This window comes from Oryctolagus cuniculus, chromosome 17 (genome assembly GCF_964237555.1).
Source record: "Oryctolagus cuniculus chromosome 17, mOryCun1.1, whole genome shotgun sequence".
NCBI lineage: Eukaryota > Metazoa > Chordata > Mammalia > Lagomorpha > Leporidae > Oryctolagus > Oryctolagus cuniculus.
Window position 1 is genome coordinate 22,554,316 of NC_091448.1, and position 22,441 is coordinate 22,576,756.

General features: G+C 41.8%; 1 protein-coding gene across 3 annotated transcripts in view; it reads left to right on the plus strand.

Moving 5' to 3' along the window:
- Positions 1-22,441, plus strand: part of IKZF3 (IKAROS family zinc finger 3) — a 122,942-nt gene that overhangs the window by 34,380 nt on the left and 66,121 nt on the right. For all 3 annotated transcript variants that reach the window (XM_051825647.2, XM_070060746.1, XM_008271418.4), the window contains 2 exons: positions 4,190-4,243; positions 7,587-7,688. In XM_051825647.2, coding sequence (XP_051681607.1) covers positions 7,682-7,688 — 7 coding nt within the window. In that variant the 5' untranslated portion in view covers positions 4,190-4,243; positions 7,587-7,681. The remainder of the gene's footprint in view (positions 1-4,189; positions 4,244-7,586; positions 7,689-22,441) is intronic.

Sequence of the window (22,441 nt, forward strand, 5' to 3'; positions counted from 1 at the left end):
TAGAAATTAAACACAAATAACCAATGGATCAAAAAAGTCACAAGGGAAGTTATAACTGAATTATAATGAAAATAAATCATCAAAATTTATGAGATGCATCTAAAGCAGTACTGAGAGGAAAATTTATAGATTTAAAAACTTATATCTTTAGAAAAGGAGAAAGGAATAAAATCAGTTACTAAAATTTCACCATAAAAGGGGAAAGGGAAAAAAAAGGCAAGTTAAACCCAATATAAGTAGAAGGAAGAAAAAGACAACAGATGAATAAAATTGAAAACTGGAAACAGAAAATTAACCAAACCAGAAATTCGTTCTTTGAAAATATATTTTTTTTTGACAGGCAGAGTGGACAGTGAGAGAGAGAGAGAGACAGAGAGAAAGGTCTTCCTTTTCTGTTGGTTCACCCCACAATGGCCGCTGTGGCTGGCGCGCTGTGGCCGGCGCATTGCGCCGATCTGAAGCCAGGAGCCAGGTGCTTCTCCTGGTCTCTCATGCAGGTGCAGGGCCCAAGCACTTGGGCCATCCTCCACTGCACTCCTGGGCCACAGCAGAGAGCCGAACTGGAAGAGGAGCAACCGGGACAGAATACGGCGCCCCGACCGGAACTAGAACCTGGGGTGCTGGTGCCGCCACGGCGCCGGCCTGAAAAGATTTTTTTTTTTTAAACAATAAGTCCCTGGCTAGACTAACCAAGAAAAAGAATACAAATTATCAGTATAGAAAATGAAAAGAAAATATGTCTATGGATCCTACAAATATTAAGCAGATAGAAATGTTATAAACAATTTTTGCCAATTTAACAACTTAGTTCATCTTTTTTTTTTTTTTTTTTTTTTTGGACAGGCAGAGTTACAGTGAGAGAGAGAGACAGAGAGAAAGGTCTTCCTTCTGTTGGTTCACTCCCCAAATGGTCACTACGGCTGGCGCACTGCGCCGATCCAAAGCCAGGAGCCTGGTGCTTCCTCCTGGTCTCCCATGCGGGTTCAGGGCCCAAGCACTTGGGCCATCCTCCACTGCACTCCCGGGCCACAGCAGAGAGCTGGCCTGGAAGAGGAGCAACCGGGACAGAACCGGCGCCCCAACCGGAACTAGAACCTGGGGTGCCGGTGCCGCAGACCAAATTTAACAACTTAGAACAGATGCCTTAAGAAGTACAGCTTGCTGATACTAATGCGAAATGGAGTTTAAAAATCTGAGTGGACAGCCAGCACCGCGGCTCAACAGGCTAATCCTCCGTCTAGCGACGCCAGCACACTGGGTTCTAGTCCCGGTCGGGGCGCTGGATTCTGTCCCGGTTGCCCCTCTTCCAGGCCAGCTCTCTGCTATGGCCCAGGAGTGCAGTGGAGGATGGCCCAAGTGCTTGGGCCCTGCACCCCATGGGAAACCGGAAGAAGCACCTGGCTCCTGCCATCGGATCAGCGCGGTGCGCCGGCCGCAGCGGCCATTGGAGGGTGAACCAACGGCAAAGGAAGACCTTTCTCTCTGTCTCTCTCTCACTGTCCACTCTGCCTGTCAAAATAATAATAAAAATAATAATAATCTGAGTGGACTTGTATTTGTTAAAGAAATTGGAATTGTTATCAAAATAAAACTCCAGACCCAATTGTGTAACAGGATCAAACACTTAAGCAGAAAATAGTCTTACACAATTCTTTCCTAAAGTAGAGGGGGAGGGAATGCTACCAAACTCTGATACCAAAATCTATTGAAGACATTAAAGAAAAAGAAAACCACAGGCCCAAAATTATTTACAAACATAGATACATAAATCCTTAATACACTATAGCAGCTAAATATAGTAGTACATGGAACAGAAACTATGTCATGGCCAAGCAGGTGTTTATCCTAGAAACTCAAGGGATGCAATCCCACAAACTTATTCTATGGTTTATCTCAGAAGTAAGATCAATGATTTACCAAATTAGTAGAATAAAGGGGAAAAAGTATAAAATTTCAAACAATATAGAAGAAGTACTTGACAAATTTATACATTCATTCATGATAAAACGAACAAACAAAAACCCTCTCAGCAAATTAGAAGTACCAGGGAATTCTTGAGTTCTGTGGAAAACCTACAATTAAAACTACACTTTTTAAAAAAAAAAGATTTATTTATTTATGTGAAAGGCAGAATTACAGAGAGAGAGAGAGTTTTCCATCCACTGATTCACTCCTCAAATGGCCACAACAGCCAAGACTGGGCCAGTTTGAAGCCAGGAGCCAGGATGGCCTTGTACAAGGAGAGCAGGGGCCCAAGTACTTGGACTTCTGCTGCTGTCCCAGGAGCATTAGCAGGGAGCCAGATTGGAAGTGGAGCAGCCAGGACTCAAACCTGTGCCCATATGGAATGTTGGCATCATAGGTGGCAGCTTAATGTGCTGCACCACAACGGTGGTCCCTAAAACTGTAATTTATGATAAAATATTTAATGTTTCCCCTGTAACAAAAGTTCTTTTTTTTTTTTTTTGACAGGCAGAGTGGACAGTGAGAGAGACACAGAGAGAAAGGTCTTCCTTTTCCGTTAGTTCACTCCCCAGTGGCTGCTGCGGCCAGTACACCGCTGCGGCAGCACTTCACTGATCCGAAGCCAGGAGCCAGGTGCTTCTCTTGGTCTCCCATGCGGGTGCAGGGCCCAAGCATTTGGGCTATCCTGCACTGCACTCCTGGGCCACAGAAGAGGAGCAACCGGGACAGAATCCAGTGCCCCGACCAGGACTAGAACCCGGGGTGCCAGTGCCGCAGGCGGAGGATTAGCCTATTGAGCCTTGGCGCCGGCCACAAGCCATAGTCTTAAAGTTATTTGATTTGTGGCAAAAGCACCCAAAATAATCCAATGGAGAAAGAAAAGTCTTTTCAATAAGTGGTGTTGGAACAGCTGAAAAACCACAGAAAATGAAGAACCTCAACTTCTGCCTTATACTTACTTGAAAATTAACTCACTGCGAAGCATAGACAAACATAAAAACCAAAACTATGAAGCTTATAGAAGAAATCAAGAGGAAATCTTCGGCCGGCGCCACGGCTCACTAGGCTAATTGCAGCACCGGCACACTGGGTTCTAGTCCCGGTCGGGGCGCTGGATTCTGTCCTGGTTGCCCCTCTTCCAGGCCAGCTCTCTGCTGTGGCCAGGGAGTGCAGTGGAGGATGGCCCAAGTCCTTGGGTCCTGCACCCCATGGGAGACCAGGATAAGTACCTGGCTCCTGCCATAGGATCAGCGCAGTGCACTGGCCACAGTGGCCATTGGAGGGTGAACCAACGGCAAAGGAAGACCTTTCTCTCTCTGTCTCTCTCTCTCTCATTGTCCACTCTGCCTGTCAAAAAAAAAAAAAAAAAAAAAAAAGAAAAGAAAAAAAGAAATCTTCACAACTTGGAGACAACAGGCTTTTCTTAAACAAGAAGCAGCAATAAAAGCTGCAGCCTGCAGTGCCAGCATCCCATAAGGGCACCGGTTCCAGTCTCAGCTGCTCCACTTCCAATCCAGTTCTCTGATATAGCCAGGGAAAACAGTGGAAGATGGCCCAGGTCCTAGGGCCCCTGCACCCACCTGGAGGAAGCTCCTGGCTTCAGATTGGCCCAGCTCCAGCTGTCGCAGCCATCTGGGGAGTAAACTAGAAGGTGGAAGACCTCTCTCTCTCTCTCTCTCTCTCTGCCTCTTTGCCTCTGCCTCTCTGTTACTCTGCCTTTCAAATAAATAAATAATCTTTAAAAAAAGAAAGAAAGTGAATAAGGTGAGTTGGTGGATAAATTGATGAATAGGTGGAAAGTTACATGATAAAGCAAAAGCAAAATGTTAACTATAGAATCTACTTGGTAGGTAATAGGTTCACTGTGTAAATCTTCTAAATTTCTAAACTTTTCTTTCCGTGTATTTGAAAGTGCTCATAATAAAGTATTGGAGGAGAAAATATTAAGGATATCTGAGATTCTCTCCATTGGGACCCACTGTTTTTTTTCATTGTTCTTGGCATAAGTTGACAGAAAATTCTTAGAGTAACATTTGCTGTGACAATAATTCATTTCCTTTCTCCTTCAGACACTTAGGGAGAGTATAGAGGAGGAGTAGTCCTGCTCTGAAAGAATTCTACTCCTCAAGGTCCAAAATGATATCCTTTTTAAATTTGGAATGCTCAAGTCTAGAATTATATCCTACTAAGTAGCTAATATTTTTTAACTCATTTTTTTTTTCAGATACACAAGCAAATGCAGAACTGCAAAACACTCAGGAGCAGGCTGTGCCCACAGGTAACATCATCTTTGTAGAAATACATCTTTACTGAAAATATAAAAAAAAGAGGAATATTATTCTGACTTCAGTAAAAATGCTATGGAAATGTGTGTGTATGTATATGTGTCTTAAGATTTCATTTATTTATTTGAAAGGCAGAAACCACAGGGGGAAACGGAGAGAGGGAGAGGTGTGGGGAAAGAAAGAGAGGGAGAAATTTCTCCCATCTATTGGTTTACTCCCCAAATGGCTGGAAGAGCCAGGGCTGGGTCTGGCCAAGCCAGGAACCAGGAAGTCCATCCTGGTCTCCCACATGGGTAGCAGGGACCCAAGTACTTGGACCATCTTTCGCTGCTTTCCTAGGTGCATTCGCAGGGAGCTGGATCAGAAGTGGAGTAGCCAGAACTTGAACCAGCACCCTGATATGGGATTTGGGCATTGCAAGTGACAGCTTAATCTACTGTGCCATACCTGCCTTGGAAATGCATTTCTTTTTATTAAAAATATGATTTTTCCTTGCTGATAAAAAATAACTCACTAATTCAGATCTTACAAGATTAAACCATACTATATAATGTTGATCACTGGACTATTTTTCTTTTTAAAATTTTAACCTTGATTTGGATAAAGACAATTTTTGGTGAATAATATAGGGGCTTGTCTTTGTATGACTTATGTGTTTCACTCTAAAATAGTGGTCAGCAAATTTCTTTGCAAAGGGCCAGAAGGTAAATGTTTTAGACTTTGCAGACCATATGTGGTCTCTGTCATATATTCTTTGTTTTTCTTCACAATCCTTTAAAAATGTGAAAGAAATACTTCCCTCCTGGGCCCATATAGAAGCAGGCCATAGTCAGAGTTGGTCCTTAGGCTATAATTGAATTGCCCTTGCTCTGGGATAAGCTATAAACAATTAAAATAGTTTGTTTCCTAAAAATAATTCCTGTGCTTTTTCCATCAATTCACTTGCTTTGCTTGAATCAAAGCTTATGTTAAGTTAAAAAAATTTATTACCTACGTGCCTTTTTGTGTTACTGTGAATTGTGTGTACTGCCATATTTAATTGAACCTGAAGCTTATATTGATTATTCAGGTATGAATTGTGTTTTGGTCATTTAAGCTTGAGAAAAGTGAACCATTCTTTAGAACAATATCATAGAATACATGTTATAATACAAAGAAATTAGAAACCTTAGGAATTCATAAATCAGAAACTGAGTCCATATGATAACATTTTCAGGGTTATTAGTTATAGATTTTAGGAAATGTGTTTCCATTTTTAGTCCTCCAGTAAATGCTCTGATCCATGTGTTTGCTCATAACTGCAGAAGAAAGAAACACTACTATAGAGTTTCTAGTCACCTCTCCACTTTAGCCCAGCTTAAATGCCACAGGAGTCAGTATCTTAGAGTATTTTATATTTTATTGAACACTGGGAAGGAGTTTGATAGAAAATGGTAACTTTTCAGTTCATTTCTCTGCTGTCACCTTTTCGTTAAGTTACTATGCTTTATGTGTGAAAATAATTCCAGTCACACTGTTCCTTTTTCTTCTAGTGTTATCAATATTTATTGTACAAAGCTATATTTTCCTTAAATCTGATTTTTAACAAATTTGCTGCTTATTTACTTTATATATATATATATATATATATATATATATATATATTTAAATTTACTTGTAAGACAACGTTACAGAGAGAAGTAGAGACAGACAGGAGTTTTCCACCTGTTGGTTCACTCCCCAAATGGCCACAATGGCTGGAGCTAAGCTGCTTCAAAGCCAGGAGCCAGGAGCTTCTTCCAGGTCTCCCACATGGATGCAGGGGCCCAAGGACCTGGGCTATCCTCTGCTGCTTTCCCAGGCTCATTAACAGGGAGCTGGATCAAAAGTGGAGCAACCAGGACTTGAAGTGGCATCCATGTGGAATGCTAGTGCTGCAGGCTAATGCTTTAACCCTTGTGCCACAGCAGCAGCCCTATTTGCTGATTATTTAAACATGCTTCTATTATATCTGCTCCCTTTTACTTATGAACTCCCAAAATACTTTGTGCTTTCTTCAGTCCTTTTCTAAGTCTACCTTGCATTGTGATTGTGGGCTTCTCTTACTTATAGCTGCTAAATGTAAGCTCCTTGAGAACAGGCATAATAACTAATATATATAGCCTTGCTAGCATTTAGTAAATGTTCAAATAAATAAAGGAACTTGAACTTGGCACCCAATAGAGTTGCATTTCTGATGTGAACAGAGGGAAAAATAGGATTTCTTTTAAAAAAAAGATTTACTCATTTTTATCTGAAAAAAGTTACAGAGAGACACACAGAGAGATCTTCCATCTGTTGGTTTACTCCCCAGATGGCTGTGATGGCCAGAGCTGGGCCAGGCTGAAGCTAGGAGCCAGGAACTTCGTTGAGGTCTCCTACTTGGGTGCAGGGGCCTAAGCACTTGGGCCATCTTCTGCTGCTTTCCCAGGCACACTAGCAGAGAGTTAGGTCAGAAGTGGAGCAGCTGGGAATCTAACTAGTGCCCATAAGCGATGCCAGAATTGTAGGTGGTATCTTAACCCTCTATGCCACAATACCAGCCCCAGGGAAAATAGGATTTCAAATACAGAAGCTTACTGGCTTCCTCTTAGAAAAACATTCCTCCCAAATTGAATTATGCCAGTGTTTTCAGGCATAACATTTCTCATGATTACATATTAATTATATTTCTTAGACATAAATAACAGTAGCATCCTACTAAATATTGTGAGTTATACCAATGGAGGCAGAGTTTCTATCCAGAAAGAATGTACATGTAGTTTTTAAAAAATTTATTTTCACCTGTTTGAAAGGCAGAGTCAGAGCAAGAGTGAGAGAGATATTCCATCTGTTGGTTCACTCCCCCAAATGACCACAATAGCCAGGGGAAGGCTAGGTCAGGCCAAAGCCAGGAATTAGAACTCCATCCAGATCTCCCATGTAGGTAGTAGGGACCTAAGCACATAAGCTGTCCCTACTTCCTCCAACGATTCGTAGTTGTAAGCTGGATCAAAAGCTGAGTAGCTGGGACTTGAAGTGACCCTCCCATATGGGATTTAGGCATCAAAGAGGCAGTTTAACCCATTGTACCACAATACCCACCCCCATAAGTGCATTTTTGACTCAGGTGAAAGTATGCAGGCAAATTGTGTATAATGGAAAGATGCATGAACCCTGAGCAGTTCTAAACCTCAAGAGTTTTCACATATCCCTCCTGGGTATATGTGAAGTGGCTGTGTGAAGCTCAGCTTTCATTGAAGGTCTACTTGATACTTATACATATTCATAAAAATCCTTTTAAGTTGACTGCATATGTAAAACTATTTTGTCTTTTAGAAAGCCCAGCGGTTTTGAATGACTACAATTTAACCAAATGTCACGAAATAGAAAATGTGGACAGTACAGAAGGCCCAACCAATGAAGATGAAGATATGGGAGGTGAGCCATAGTGGAAAAACTAAAATCTAATGGTTATAGATTTGGGTAAGGCTTAGTAAGAAGAAGAAACCAGCTCTTCAAGGAAAACTTGCTTTTATAGGTTTAGTTAAGAGTGATTTCTTTTAATTTCACAAATATTTGCATTTAATAGTCTGTTACAGAATATTAGCAAATTTTGAGAATGTAAGGTATCTATATTGTGCTCAAATTGTATTAACTTTATTTTTTTAAAAAATAACATTCAATTTACTCTTTTTCCACTAAAAACAGTAATACAAGTTCATTACAGAAAATTTGGTTGTTTTTCAAAACTTAACAACCAATTCTTCAAGTCTCCAGACAACAACTGGGTGTCTAGCAGTTCACTTCAATTCAATTCTGATACTCCCAGAGTTAGCACAGACTGTACAGCTTAAGGAATCAGTCCCACAAAACAGTCCCCACTTCAGATGTCAGTCTCAAGTTCCAGATGCCCAGGTAACCTACACTTCTGTCCAATGTGACCACAAAGTTGGGAGTCCTCACAACCTGCCCCTCACTGAGGTTCAGTAATTTTCTGGGATGACTCACAGAACTTGTCATATAACCTCTTTGTTCATTCTTTACCCCCAGCTATTGTTCATCCTTTTCTCTGAACTTTTGTACCTTTGGCAGAAACGTTAAGTTCACTTATACTGTACTGGTCTAGAGTGAAAGCATTAGCAAGTATTCCTCTATTTTTAAAAATTAATTAATTGATTGATTTTTAAAGGAATACAAATTTCATAGCTACGACTTTAGGAATATAGTTATTCTTTCCACCATACCCATCCACCCACCCATACTCCCACCCCTCCTCCTCCTCCCTCTCCCCTTTCCAGTCCCATTTTCCATTAAGATTCATTTTCAATTAACTTAGTACACAGAAGATCAACTCTATACTAAGTAGATTTCAACATTTTGCACACACTCAAAAAAAAAAAAAAAAAAACCCTGAGACCTAGTTTTACAGTTAACTCTCATAAAATAACTCACTGAGGACAGAGGTCCTGCAAGGGGAGTTAGTACACAGTGACTCCTGTTGTTAATTTTTTTAAAGATTTATTTATTTATTTGAAAGAGTTACACAGAGAGAGAAGGAGAAGCAGAAAGAGAGAGAAAGAGAAAGAGAGAGAGAGAGAGGTCTTCCATCTGCTGGTTCACTTCCCCAGTTGGCCACAATGGGTAGAGCTATGCTGTTCCAAAAGTAGGAGCCAGGAACTTCTTCCAGATCTCTCACATGGGTGCAGGGGCCCAAGGACTTGGGACATCTTCTACTGCTTTCCCAGGCCATAGCAGAGAGCTGGATCAGAAGTGGAGCAGCCAGGACTTGAACTGGCACCCATATGGGATGCCAGCACTGCAGGCAGTGGCTTTACCTGCTGTGCCAAAGTGCCAGCCCCTCCTGTTGTTAATTTAACAATTAACAATCTTTTGTACAATGTCAGTGACCATCTGAGGCTCTTGACATGAGCTTCCTATGCTATGGAAGCCTTTTGAATCCACAGACTCTGTCAGTATTTAGACAAGGCCATAAGCAAAGTGGAAGTTCTCTCCTCCCTTTAGAGAAAAGTACATCTTTCTTTGATGGCCACTTCTTTCTGCTGGGGTCTCACTCACAGAGATCCTTCATGTAGAACATTTTTTGCCACAGTGTCTTGGCTTTCCATGCCTGAAATGCTCTCTTGGGCTTTTCAGCCAGACCAGGAAACCTTAAGGGCTGATTCTGAGGTCAGAGTGTTACTTAAAGTGATTTTCATTCTATGAGTCTGCTGTGTGGACTGCTTCCCATGTTGGAACATTCTCTCCTTTTTAATCCTATCTGTTATTATTACCAGACACTTGATCCTATTTAGATGACTATTATAATATGTTTATATCCTATTTATATGACCACTATCTATATGTTCACTTTAACACTATATGATCACTTTAACAGCTATGATGGCATTTTTACCACCCAGCTTAATGGGATTTGAGGTCCCATGACAAATTTTTAAGCTGTACCCTTAGAAGTAAGTTTATAGGAATGTATGCAGGACTATACAATTTTCACAATTACAAACTTACTCTTCCCTCTCTCGTTCCCACTCTTATTTTTCACTGAGATCCATCCTCAATTGACTTTATACACATTTGATTAACTCTGTGTTAAGAGTTCAACAAATAGTATGAAGAAAAAAAGCAGAAAACAGAAACAACAAAAATAAACTTCCTCGATAGTCAAGACAAGGGCAGCTCAAGTCATCCCTTCTCAAAGTGTCAATTACACTTATACAGATTTGATTTTAGGTGTTCTATTAGTTCTCAGAGATCAGGGAAAACATATAGTATTTGTCCCTTTAGGACTGGCTTATTTCAATAAGTATGATGTTTTTCAGATTTATCCATTTTGTTGCAAATGACCGGATTATATTATTTTTACCACTATGTATTATTCCATAGTGTACATATCCCATAATTACTTTATCTGGTCTTTGGTTGACAGGCATTTTGGTTGATTCCATGTCTTAGCTATTGTGAACTGAGCTACAATAAACATAGGGGTGCAGGTAACTTTTTTATTTACTGATTTCATTTCCCTTGGGTAAATTCCCAGGAGTGGGATGGCTGGGTCATATGATTTTTGAGGTATCTCCATACTATCTTCCATAGTGGCTTTACCAGCTTACATTCCCATCAACACTGGATTAGGGTACCTTTTTCCCCAAATCTTCACCAGCATTTGTTGTTTGTTGATTTCTGTATGAAAGCCATTCTAACTGGGGTGAAGTGAAACTTCATTGAGGTTTTGATTTGCATTTCCCTGATGGCTAGTGATCCTGAATATTTTTTCATGTGTCTGTTGGCCATTTGGATTTCCTCTTTTGAAAAATGTCTGTTTAAGTCTTTTGCCCATCTCTTAACTTCATTGTTGGTTTTGTTGTTGTGGAGTTTCTTAATTTCTTTATATATTCTGACTATTAAGCCTTTATCAGTTCCATAGTTTGCAAATAATTTCTCCCATTCTGTCAGTTGCCTCTTCACTTTCCTGAATGTTTCTTTTGCAGTACAGAAACTTCTGAATTTGATGTAATCCCATTTGTTAATTTTGGCTTTCACTGCCTGTGCCTCTGGGGACTTTTCCAAGAACTCTTTGCCTATGCCAATGTCTTGCAGGGTTTCCTCAATGCTTTCTAATAATTTGATGGTATTGGGTCATTGATTTAGATCTTTAATCTGTTTCGAGTGGATTTTTGTGTAAGGTGTAAGCTAGGGGTCTTTCTTCATCCTTCTACATGTGGGGACCATTTGTTGAAGAGATCGTCCTTGCTCCAGGGATTGGTTTTAGCTCCTTGGTCAAATACAAGTTGATTGTAGATGCTTGGATTGATTTCTGGCATTTCTATTCTGTTCCATTGGTCTATCCATCTGTTTTTGTACCAGTACCAGGCTGTTTTGATTATAACTGCCTTGCAGTATGTCTTGAAATCTGGTATTGTGATGCCTCTGGCTTTGTTTTTGTTGTATAAGATTGCTTTATAAATTGTATAAGCTACTTGAGGTATCCTGTGTTTCCATGTGAATTTCAGCATCATTTTTTCTACATCTGAGAAGAATGTCTTTGGTATTTTGATTGGTATCACATTGAATCTGTAAATTGCTTTTGGAAGAATGGACATTTTGATGATATTGATTCTTCCAACCCATGAACATGGAAGACTTTTCCATTTTTTTGTATCTTCTTCTGTTTTTCTTTTTCTTTAATGTTTATATTTCTCATTGTAGAGATCTTTGACATCCTTGGTTAAATTTAGTCCAAGGTATTTGATTTTTTTTAGCAATTGTGAATGAGATTGATCTTAGAAGCTCAATATCAGCCTTGGTATTGTCTGTGTATACAAAGGCTGTTGATTTTTGTGTATTGATTTTATATCCTGCTACTTTAACAAACGCTTCTATGAGTTCCAATAGTCTCTTGGTAAAGTCTTTTGGATCCCCTATATAAAAAATCATGTCATTTACAAATAGGGATATTTTGACTTCCTTCTTCCAAATTTATATCCCCTTGATTTCTTTTTCTTACCTAATGGCTTTGACTAAAACTTCCAGGACTATATTGAATAGCAATGGTGAGTGTCTGGTACTGGATCTCAGTTGGAATGCTTCCAACTTTTTCCCATTCAATATAACAGGCTGTGGGTTTGTCATAAATTGCCTTCATTGTGTTGAGGAATATTCCTTCTATACCCAATTTGCTTAGAGTTTTCATCATGAAAGGGTGTTGTGTTTTATCAAATGCTTTCTCTGCATCTATTTAGATAATCATATGGTTTTTGTTTTTCAGTTTGTTAATGTGATGTATCGCATTGATTGGTTTGCAAATGTTGAACAATCCCTGCAAATCAGGGATAAATCCCACTTGGTCTGGTGGATGATCTTTCTGATGTGTTGTTGGATTCGATCAGCTAGAATTTTGTTGAGGATTTTTGCGTCTATGTTCATCAGAAAAATTGGTCTGTAGTTCTCTTTCTCTATTGCATCTTTTTCAGGTTTAGGAATTAAGGTGATGCTGACTTCATAGAAAGAATTTGGGAGGATTCTACATTCCCTTTCAATTGTTTTGAATACCTTGGGAAGAATTGGAGTTAGTTCTTTAAATGTCTGGTAGAATTCAGCAGCAAAGCCATCTGGTCCTGAGCTTTTCTTTATTGGGAGGCTCTTTATTATTGATTGAATTTCTGTCTGGTTATTGGTTTCTTTAAGTTTTCTATGTCTTCATGACTCAATTTAGGCAGGTTTCATGTATCCAGGAATCTATCCATTTCTTCTAGGATTCCTGGTTTGTTGGTATACAGCTCTTTAGTAATTTCTGATGATTCTTTTTATTTCTGTGTTGTCTGTTATTACATTTCTTTTTTCATCTCTAATTTTATTGATTTGGGTCTTTTCTCGCCCTTTTTTTGGTTAGTTGGGCCAATAGTGTGTCAATTTTATTTATTTTTTCAAAAAACCAGCTCTTCATTTTACTGATCATGTATATTGTTTTTTTATTCAATTTTGTTTATTTCTTCTCTAATTTTAATTATTCTTTTTCTCCTACTAGGTTTGAGTTTGGTTTGTTGTTTGTTGTAGATCTTTGAGATGCACTGATAACTCATTTATTTGGTGCCTTTCCAATTTCTTGATGTAGGCACCAATTGGAGGGTGAACCAACGGCAAAAGGAAGACCTTTCTCTCTGTCTCTCTCTCTCACTGTCCACTCTGCCTGTAAAAAAAAAGAAAGTAGGGTATTGAAGTCCCCCATTACTATTGTATTGGAGTCTATGTCTCCCTTTAGATCCTTTAACATTTCTTTTAAATAGCCAGGTGTCCTGTAATTAGGTGCATATATGTTTATAATAGTTACAGTTTCCAGTTAAATTGATCCCTTAATCATTACATAGTCCCCTTCTTTGTCTTTTTTAACAGTTTTTGTGTTAAGGTCTATTTTGTCTGGTATTAGGATGGCTCTCCCAGTTCTTTTTGGGTTTCTGTTGGCATGGAATCTCTTTTTCCATCCTTTCACTTTCAGTCTGCATGCATCTTTGTTGGTGAGATGTGTTTCTTATAGACAACAAATAAATGGGTTTTGTCTTTTAATCCATTCAGCCAGTCTGTGTCTTTTAACTGACGAGTTGAGGCCATTTACATTCAAGGTAATTATTGATAAGTAATAACTTTGCCCTACCATTTTTCCAAAAATATTCCTATTTTTTACTTTGAATTTCCTTTGATCTTTTATTGGGAGGTTTTCTTCCTTTACCCTCTTTTGTAGTGATGACCATGCTTCTGTATTTTTGTGTGCAGCAATCCTTAAGCATCTTTTGTAGGGCTGGATGGGTGGTGACAAGTTCTTTCAATTTCTGTTTGTTATGAAAGGTCTTTATTTCACCTTCATTCATTAATGAGAACCTTGCAGGGTATAATATTCTGGGTTGATGGGTTTTTTCTTTTAATACTTGGAATATATCTCACCATTCTCTCCTGGCATATAGGGTTTCTGGTGAGAAATCTGCTGTGAGTCTAATTGGAGATCCTCTGGAAGTAATCTGGCATTTCTCTCATGCACATTTTATAATATTTTCTTTATATTTTACTGTGGTGAGTTAGATTACAATGTGTCATGGTGAATATCTTTTCTGATCATGTCTATTAGGGATTCTATGTGCTTCTTGTACTTGGATGTCCCTTTCTTTTTCCATTAGGGAAGTTTTCTGTTATTTCACTAAAAAGGCCTTCTAATCCTTTCTCTCTTTCCATGCCTTCAGGAACTCCTAGAACCTGTATGTTGGGTCGTTTGATAGTATCCTGTAGATTCCTAACAGTGTTTTTTAGTTTTCTAATTTCCTCATCTTGTCTTTGGTTTGACTGTATAACTTCCTGTGCTTTGTCTTCTAAGTCAATATTCTTTCTTTTGCTTCACTGATCCTGTTGTTAAGACTTTCCACTGCATTTTTTATTTATTCTAATGAATTATTCATTTCATTTTGATTTCTCTTTAAGATCTCAATTTCATGGGAGAAATTTTCTTTCATGTTATGTACGGATTTCAGTAGTTCATGCATTTGCTTTTGATTACTTCTATGTAATCTTATGACCAACTTTTTGAATTCTATTTCTGGCATTTCTTCAATCTCATCATCTTCACAATCTAGTATTGAAGTGTTGTATTCTTTTGGGAGCATCATATTGTCTTCCTTATTCTTATTTCTTGAATCAACCCATTTGTTATTTGGCATTTGTGGAGATACTCCTTGGTTTCTTCTTTGTTTTTTTCACTGTGGTGGCTTTTATCTTTGTACTATGCCTCGTTAATAAGTGGAGTGTCTTCTTTCAGTGAATATCTAGAGGCTTGTGGTGGGTATGGCCAGGGAACTGTTCAGTTTTCCAGAGTGAAGGGCATGTCTAAGGTGACACACCCAGGTTTGGCACAGTAAATCTCTTTATTTTTTTTTTTTATCAGAAGGGGGATTTATTCTGCTCAACTGAGCTCCTCTCCTCAAAGGAGACCTGAGCACTAGCCCCAGTGGATATAATATTCTTCCCCTCTGCCCCAAGGACCACACAAAGGCTATATGCAGTCCTCAGTGTAAGCTCAGATTCCCCAGCAATGTCCCTCAGCAGGTAACCAGGAAGCCCTGAGCATGTGGAGTCTCCTACAGTGACTGCCCAAAGTCCTAGCTGCACTGTGAGTCCTCCCACACAGTCTCAGTTTGTTTTTTTTTTTTTTTCACAGTCCTGGCACGCAAGCCTCCCATAGTCACGAGCACCCAGTCCCCTGGGTTCTCCCCACCAGAGTCAGGAGTCTCCACCCAGCTGGTTGCTGGGCATGGACAAGAGCTGGCACAGCTGTTACATATGTCCAAAATGGCACCACTCTATTGGCTTGTTATAGGACACCATTGTAAGGTGATCAGGGAGAGAGAAGCATGTCCTTCCTTTTTTTTTTTTTTTTTTGCTCTTCTCTAGTTTGGTGGGTACACCATCTCTCGTGGGGCTCCAAGCTGGGTTCCCTCTAGGTTCTTCCTGCAGCTCTATAACCAGGGGCTTGGGCTGCTGTAGTCTGGTCTTACCTCACTCTCCAATGCTGGTGCATAGGCTGTCAGCTGCTGGGGTCCTGAGCTGTGGGCATCCACGCCTTCCATGTAGGTCCACTGTGTCCCTCTGATTTTTATATTTTCCTCTGCTGTTTTCTCCCTAACTCTTCCCTGAGAGTGCACTCTTTCTACTTTTTTTTAAAACTATCTTCTCCTAGACTACAGCGGTAAGCTCCCTCCCTACTCTGCCATCTTGGAAGCTCTGGAATTTTGATCCCTTCTTCTCTTCTTATAAGATAAAGTTACACGGTGGAGAACTAGTAGGCTACATTTGCCACCAGGCAATATAACTGCACACACTGTTAACCCCAGTTTTGCTAGGTGGGATGAGGGCACAACTTGCTTCATTCAGGCCTTTAGAAATTCTGACATAATTGTCTAAAACTATAGTTGCAGTTTGTTGCTTAGAAAGCATCTTTATTTCTAGCACTTACAGTTGTACCCTCCCCCTAATCTTGGAAACACCACATCTAATAGGAAAGAAAAAGTTGAAGTAATGTTTGGAAGGAAAAAACAAAGGATAATCATCATGCCAGTGTCCTCCTCCACCCCTTCCTCCCTTAATCCACCAATAAAACAGGGAAATCCACCTGGTGGAGATACTCTTTAGCTCATGTTGAATGTGAGCACACACACTCATGAAAATATGTAAACTGCCCTTCATGCCTCTATCTTAACCTGTCTTAGATAGTGTTTCAGTTGGCCACTTCAGTTCTCTATCCGACAGTTACTCTAAGTATATCTCTTTATCCATCATTTGACATTATGGGATATACATAAAGAATATTCCTTGAACTGAGGAAATGTGATTCTGTGGTCAAAATTGGTGAGGTATCTTCTGTTCTGATTCTTTTATGGTACTCTTGGCCATTTCTATCTACCACCAGTAAGGAAAGCCCAGCCCAGGGTCACTGTTTATCCCTGGCATGTGTAGTCCCTGGGGCTACCAGCATTGATCCTTCAATGTAATTGACTTCCCAATGCTGTGTGAGGCCTTCCCCGAGGGAACCTTCTCCATAGACAGTCTGTATTTCTGTTTCTCTTGTTGGCAGACAGAACCATCTGTTGGCATTTTGTGCCTCGGAGGGTGCAAGAGGAATACATCTCAATTTAGTGCACCTTCCTCATTGTTGCAGCACATCTTACCACGTCAACTCATTCATGGACCGAAGTGGTAGCTCAAGGAAGCACACTGTGATGTCTGTTCATTGGTTCTAATCACAGTCCAGATTTGGAAAGTTCTTTTTCTGAGCATTTACCTGGCCTGCTTTAATACACCCATCAGATTCCTATAGTGGTTTTCATAGGGTTGTATCCCATACAGGAGTTGTGTTAATAAGCCAAATTTCCATTGCCCTTCTGCCTTACCATGTGGCCAGGCTCCTTGGCCATTTCTCTTGAATTGGTAGAAACTGAAACATAAGAATATTTACTTTGATTTAGTTCTTCCATCACTGCTAGGTATTTCAGCCCATTGAGATTATTTATTTTTACCTTCTTAAATCAGAGTGGTGGTATTCCAAGCAATATGTTGTCCCTTTAACTGCTGTCTACAAATAGAACAGCTCTTTGTTGGTTAGTTAAAGGTTACTTCATACAGCACTGCCCAATTGATGACAGAATCTGACACAGTTCTGAAGTCAGTTCTAAAGGAAAGAGGCTCATTGCTTGTATTTATTTCTGCCATTCCCTGTATAAGCCATTTCTATTTTATAATGGAACTTTTCCAAGCACTGTCCAGAAATGTTAAGTGTTTCTTTGATGTCACCTAAGACATCATGGATAATTGAGAATTTGAGGGATTCTTTTTGTACTTTAGTAATAGGGACAATTTAAATTAATAGCAGTCTAGTAATTGCCTCTCAAGTGGAAATTCTCTAGCCCAAAGTCTCAGCTCATTGCTGGGAAGAATTCACAGGCTTTTGGCATAAGTCCTTGTCTATATTTTGTATAGAGCTATTGCAGACAATGTGTCCATACTACACTCTTAAGTTCTCTTCTACACTGAGTGAGCTCAGGCCATCTTAGTCATTTCCATTTCACATCTAGTTAATATTGCCTGAAGGGCAGATTCACATGCCTCTGTTTTGCAGAAACAGTTCCCCAGGCAGACACAATGTCTATCCCCATAACACATTCAGGTAAAAGAGACTGAACCATTTCAAATAAAGTTTCTTCCTAACTTTCATCTTAATCTCATCAACTCATTTTTCTAACTGCAGCCTCTGCTGGGACTTCATCAACAGGCTTTGTTTGTATAATACTAGGTATTATAGGAAGTGTTCCTTAGTCATGACCTAACATCCATTCCCCCCAAAAAAATCAGGCAAGGGAGATACAACCTCTTCACATAGAACTGGTTTAAACCTTCCAATTTTCATCTGAATTTCCACCTTAATCATGTCAACCCTTACAATTTTTGTATTCTCTCAGTCTAACTTGAAGCCCCTGTTAGGCTTTGCCAATAAGTTTTGTTACCATAGTGTACAAAGTTCCCACATCAAGAAGTCCCACAAGTGGCCGGCACCGCGGCTCACTAGCACTGCGGCGCTGGCATCCCGGGTTCTAGTCCCGGTTGGGGTGCCGAATTCTGTCCCGGTTGCTCCTCTTCCAGTCCAGCTCTCTGCTGTGGCCTGGGAAGGCAGTGGAGGATGGCCTAAGTGTTTGGGCCCTGAACCCGCATGGGAGACCAGGAGGAAGCACCTGGCTCCTGGCTTCGGATCAGAGCAACACACCGGCCATAGTGGCCATTTGGGGAGTGAACCAATGGAAAAGGAAGACCTTTCTCTCTGTCTCTGTCTGTCTCTCTCTCACTGTCTAACTCTGCCTGTCAAAAAAAAAAAAAAAAAAGAAGTCCCACAAGCTTTTCTTCTCTACCATCTGACCCGTCTTAGCCCTTCATGTGCAAAAGGCTTTTAGGTCCCTGGTGAGGGATTAAGCCAAGGAACCTTGGCCTTTTTTTTTTTTCAATCTTTGTCATGATTACCCTGTCATTGTCCAGACCATTTCATATCAGATTTCTTATTGTAGTCTTTGCTTTCTGGCTTTAAACTTTTTTTCCAAACTGGAGTAGATTGAGTGAACTTGTTTGGAGCCATTTAGTGTAGGGGAACTAATAAGGGATTCCCTTTGGTTGTCCCAACTTGTAATAGTGCTATGTTAAGACCTTTGTTTGAATTCCATCAATGTCTTTCATTTTTTGCATGTCTATTTATTTATTTGAAAGGCAGAGTTACAGAGGTAGAAGCAGAGAGAGAGAAGAGGAGAGAGAGAGAGAGAGCGATGTCTTCCATCTGCTCCCCAAATGGCTGCAACAGCTGGAGCTGGGCCGATCAGAAGTCAGGAACCTGTGGCTTCGGATCAGCATGGTGCGCCGGCTGCAGTGCGCCGGCCACAGCGGCCATTGGAGGGTGAACCAACGGTAAAGGAAGACCTTTCTCTCTCTGTCTGTCTTTCTCTCTCACTGTCCACTCTGCCTGTCAAAAAATAAAAATAAGGCCGGCGCCGTGGCTCAATAGGCTAATCCTCCACCTTGCGGCGCCGGCACACCGGGTTCTAGTCCCGGTTGGGGCGCCGGATTCTGTCCCGGTTGCCCCTCTTCCAGGCCAGCTCTCTGCTATGGCCAGGGAGTGCAGTGGAGGATGGCCCAGGTGCTTGGGCCCTGCACCCCATGGGAGACCAGGAAAAGCACCTGGATCCTGGCTCCTGCCATCGGATCAGCACGGTGCGCCGGCTGCAGCGGCGGCCATTGGAGGGTGATCCAACGGCAAAGGAAGACCTTTCTCTCTGTCTCTCTCTCACTGTCCACTCTGCCTGTCAAAAAATAAAAAATAAAAAATAAAAAAAAAATAAAAATAAAAATAAATAAATAAATAAAAGAAGTCAGGAACCTGGCGCTTCTTCCAGGTCTCCCACATGGGTGCAGGGGCCCAAACTTGAGCCATCTCCTACTGCTTTCCCAGGCCATGGCTGGATTGGAAGTGAAGCAGCCAAGCCATGAACTGGCACCCATATGGGATGCCAGCACTGCAGGTGGTGGCTTTACCAGCTACACCACAGCACCAGCCTCTTTTCTTATGTCTTTTTTTTTTTTTTAGATTTATTATTTATTTGAAAGACAGAGTTACAGAGAGGTAGAGGCAGAGAGAGAGAAATCTTCCATCTGCGGGTTCATTCCCCAAATGGCTACAATGGCTGGAGCTGGGCTGATCCGAAGCCAGGAGCCAGGAGCTTCTTCTGGGTCTCCCACATGAGTGCAGGGGCCCAAGGACTTGGACCATCTTCTACTGCTTTCCCAAGCCATAGCAGAGAGCTGGATCGGAAATAGAGCAGCCAGGACTTGAAATGGCACCCATATAGGATGCCGGCACTGCAGGCACTGGCTTTACCCGCTATGCCGCTGCACCAGCCCCTCCTATGTCTTAAAAACTTCACCCTGCTGGAAATTTATTCTCTGGGAATGAGTCACTCTCCCCCTTGTTTTCCCTTTGTTTCACCCTATCAAGGGTTCCTTTATTCACTTTATTTCTTAATACTCATTTTAAAAATGTCCACTTTGATGGCTGAGTCCTTTGACTCTTCCCATCTTCTTGTTAATTAAACGGAAAATCTTGTTAGCGTCTATAAGACACATGAGGGAGGCCGGCACCGCGGCTCAACAGGCTAATCCTCCGCCTAGCGGCGCCGGCACACCGGGTTCTAGTCCCGGTTGGGGCGCCGGATTCTGTCCCGGTTGCCCCTCTTCCAGGCCAGCTCTCTGCTGTGGCCCGGGAGTGCAGTGGAGGATGGCCCAAGTGCTTGGGCCCTGCACCCCATGGGAAACCAGGAGAAGCACCTGGCTCCTGCCTTCAGATCAGCACAGTGCGCCGGCCGCTGCACGCTGCGGCCATTGGAGGGTGAACCAACGGCAAAAAGGAAGACCTTTCTCTCTGTCTCTCTCTCTCACTGTCCACTCTGCCTGTCAAAAAAAAAAAAAAAAAAATGGCACATGAGGGGAAGCTAAGACATTCTTCTTGGACTGTGACTCAGTTTTGCAACAGTGAAGTCACATGGCCTATCCTTGCAAAGGGGACCCCATGTGCCAACTATATTTTTTTGGCTTCTATATTTGCCTATTTGACATCCATTCATCATTTTATATCTTATTTTCTGTATTCTTGCTGCTCTGGCATTGGGGTCTTACAGACCTAGGAAGAGGCTATTCTGCTGAGGGTTAGCCAATTGTGAACAATAGTGGAGGGCTCGGGTGTGAATATACTTTATATATATACAAGCCAAGTCCATACCTGAATCACTTCCCTATCCACTTCTCACACACCAAGGCAATATTTCTCCCTCCCCTAAATCATGCTAGGGCCATCCCAGACAACTATAGACTATCCCTAATCCCCAAAGCCCACCGGAATTGCTCAAATCAGATTAACCAATATTAAACTGTTTACCTTGCCCAACTTTGTCTTTCCCACAAAAGCCCCAACAAAGGTTCTGGCCTAAGCTTTTCCTTGTTCCTCTTTTTTTTTTTTTTTTTTACAGGCAGAGTGGACAATGAGAGAGAGACAGAGAGAAAGGTCTTCCTTTGCCGTTGGTTCACCCTCCAATGGCCGCCGCGGCCGGCGCACCGCGCTGATCCGATGGCAGGAGCCAGGAGCCAGGTGCTTTTCCTGGTCTCCCATGGGGTGCAGGGCCCAAGCACCTGGGCCATCCTCCACTGCACTCCCTGGCCACAGCAGAGAGCTGGCCTGGAAGAGGGGCAACCGGGACAGAATCCGGCGCCCCGACCCGGACTAGAACCCGGTGTGCCAGCGCCGCTAGGCAGAGGATTAGCCTAGTGAGCCGCGGCGCCGGCCATTCCTTGTTCCTCTTTTCTGCCTCCTGACCAACCCCCAACACTGGTGCTTTCCTTTGTGACCCCACGTGGCGTACAGTGACCCTTCTCTCTGGGACCCTTCTTCCTTTCAAGCTTTGTTCTTGCTTTTCTGTGACCATACATACCTTACCATGCCATATCCAACATGTGCATCCTTAACTGTGGAATTTACCATGACCTAGGAAATGGACATAGTCAGAGGGAGAATACCCAGATTCTCGTAAAGCTAGTCCCACATGACTTGTATATGAAGCATATTAGCTGCTTCACTTGGGGTGTTCCACTTAGAATTTATTTATAGGAGGAGTCAGACACTGTCCTTTCTCGGAGTTAACAGATCTTGTAGTGACTTTCATCTTGTTCACCAGACTAGCTGTTCCCTTGGGAATGACTTGCTGTGTGTTTAGATCACATATTGCAGGGGTGGGGACCATCCTACCTATGGGCTGCATGAAGCCTGTGAAGCCATTTGGTATGGCCCTGCCAAGGCAGTCTCAGGTGGGACTAGAAATTCAATACATCTATAGCAGGCCAATTTTTTTTATTATTTTTTTGACAGGCAGAGTGGACAGTGAGAGAGAGAGACAGAGAGAAAGGTCTTCCTTTTTGCCGTTGGTTCACCCTCCAATGGCCGCCACGGCCGGCGCGCTGTGGCCGGCGCACCGCGCTGACCTGATGGCAGGAGCCAGGAGCCAGGTGCTTTTCCTGGTCTCCCATGGGGTGCAGGGCCCAAGCACCTGGGCCATCCTCCACTGCACTCCCTGGCCACAGCAGAGAGCTGGCCTGGAAGAGGGGCAACCGGGACAGAATCCGGCACCCCAACCGGGACTAGAACCCGGTGTGCCGGCGCCGCTAGGCGGAGGATTAGCCTAGTGAGCTGCGGCGCCGGCCAGCAGGCCAATTTTTAAGTTGATAATTTTTTATGACCCACAAATGATGTTATAAGTATCCAAATGGCCCTTGGCAGAAAAAAGCTTCCCCATCCCTGGTGTATTGTTCCATCATTAGCTGTGGATCCTGTTTCAAGCTAAACACGCTCTTACACTCCTCAGCATTTAAATAATTAAATGCCACCCCTAAAGTAGTTATTCTCACCATACATTTTAGTAGCCGTTGTTAAGGAAGCTGATAATACAGTTCTATAAAATATGGTAACTCCTTTCCACTATCCTCCTTGGTTTCAGTTGTTGCTGGGTTTTATCATCTCCAAACTGGACCACCTTCTTTAGTTAGTTAGTTTTTCTTTTCCT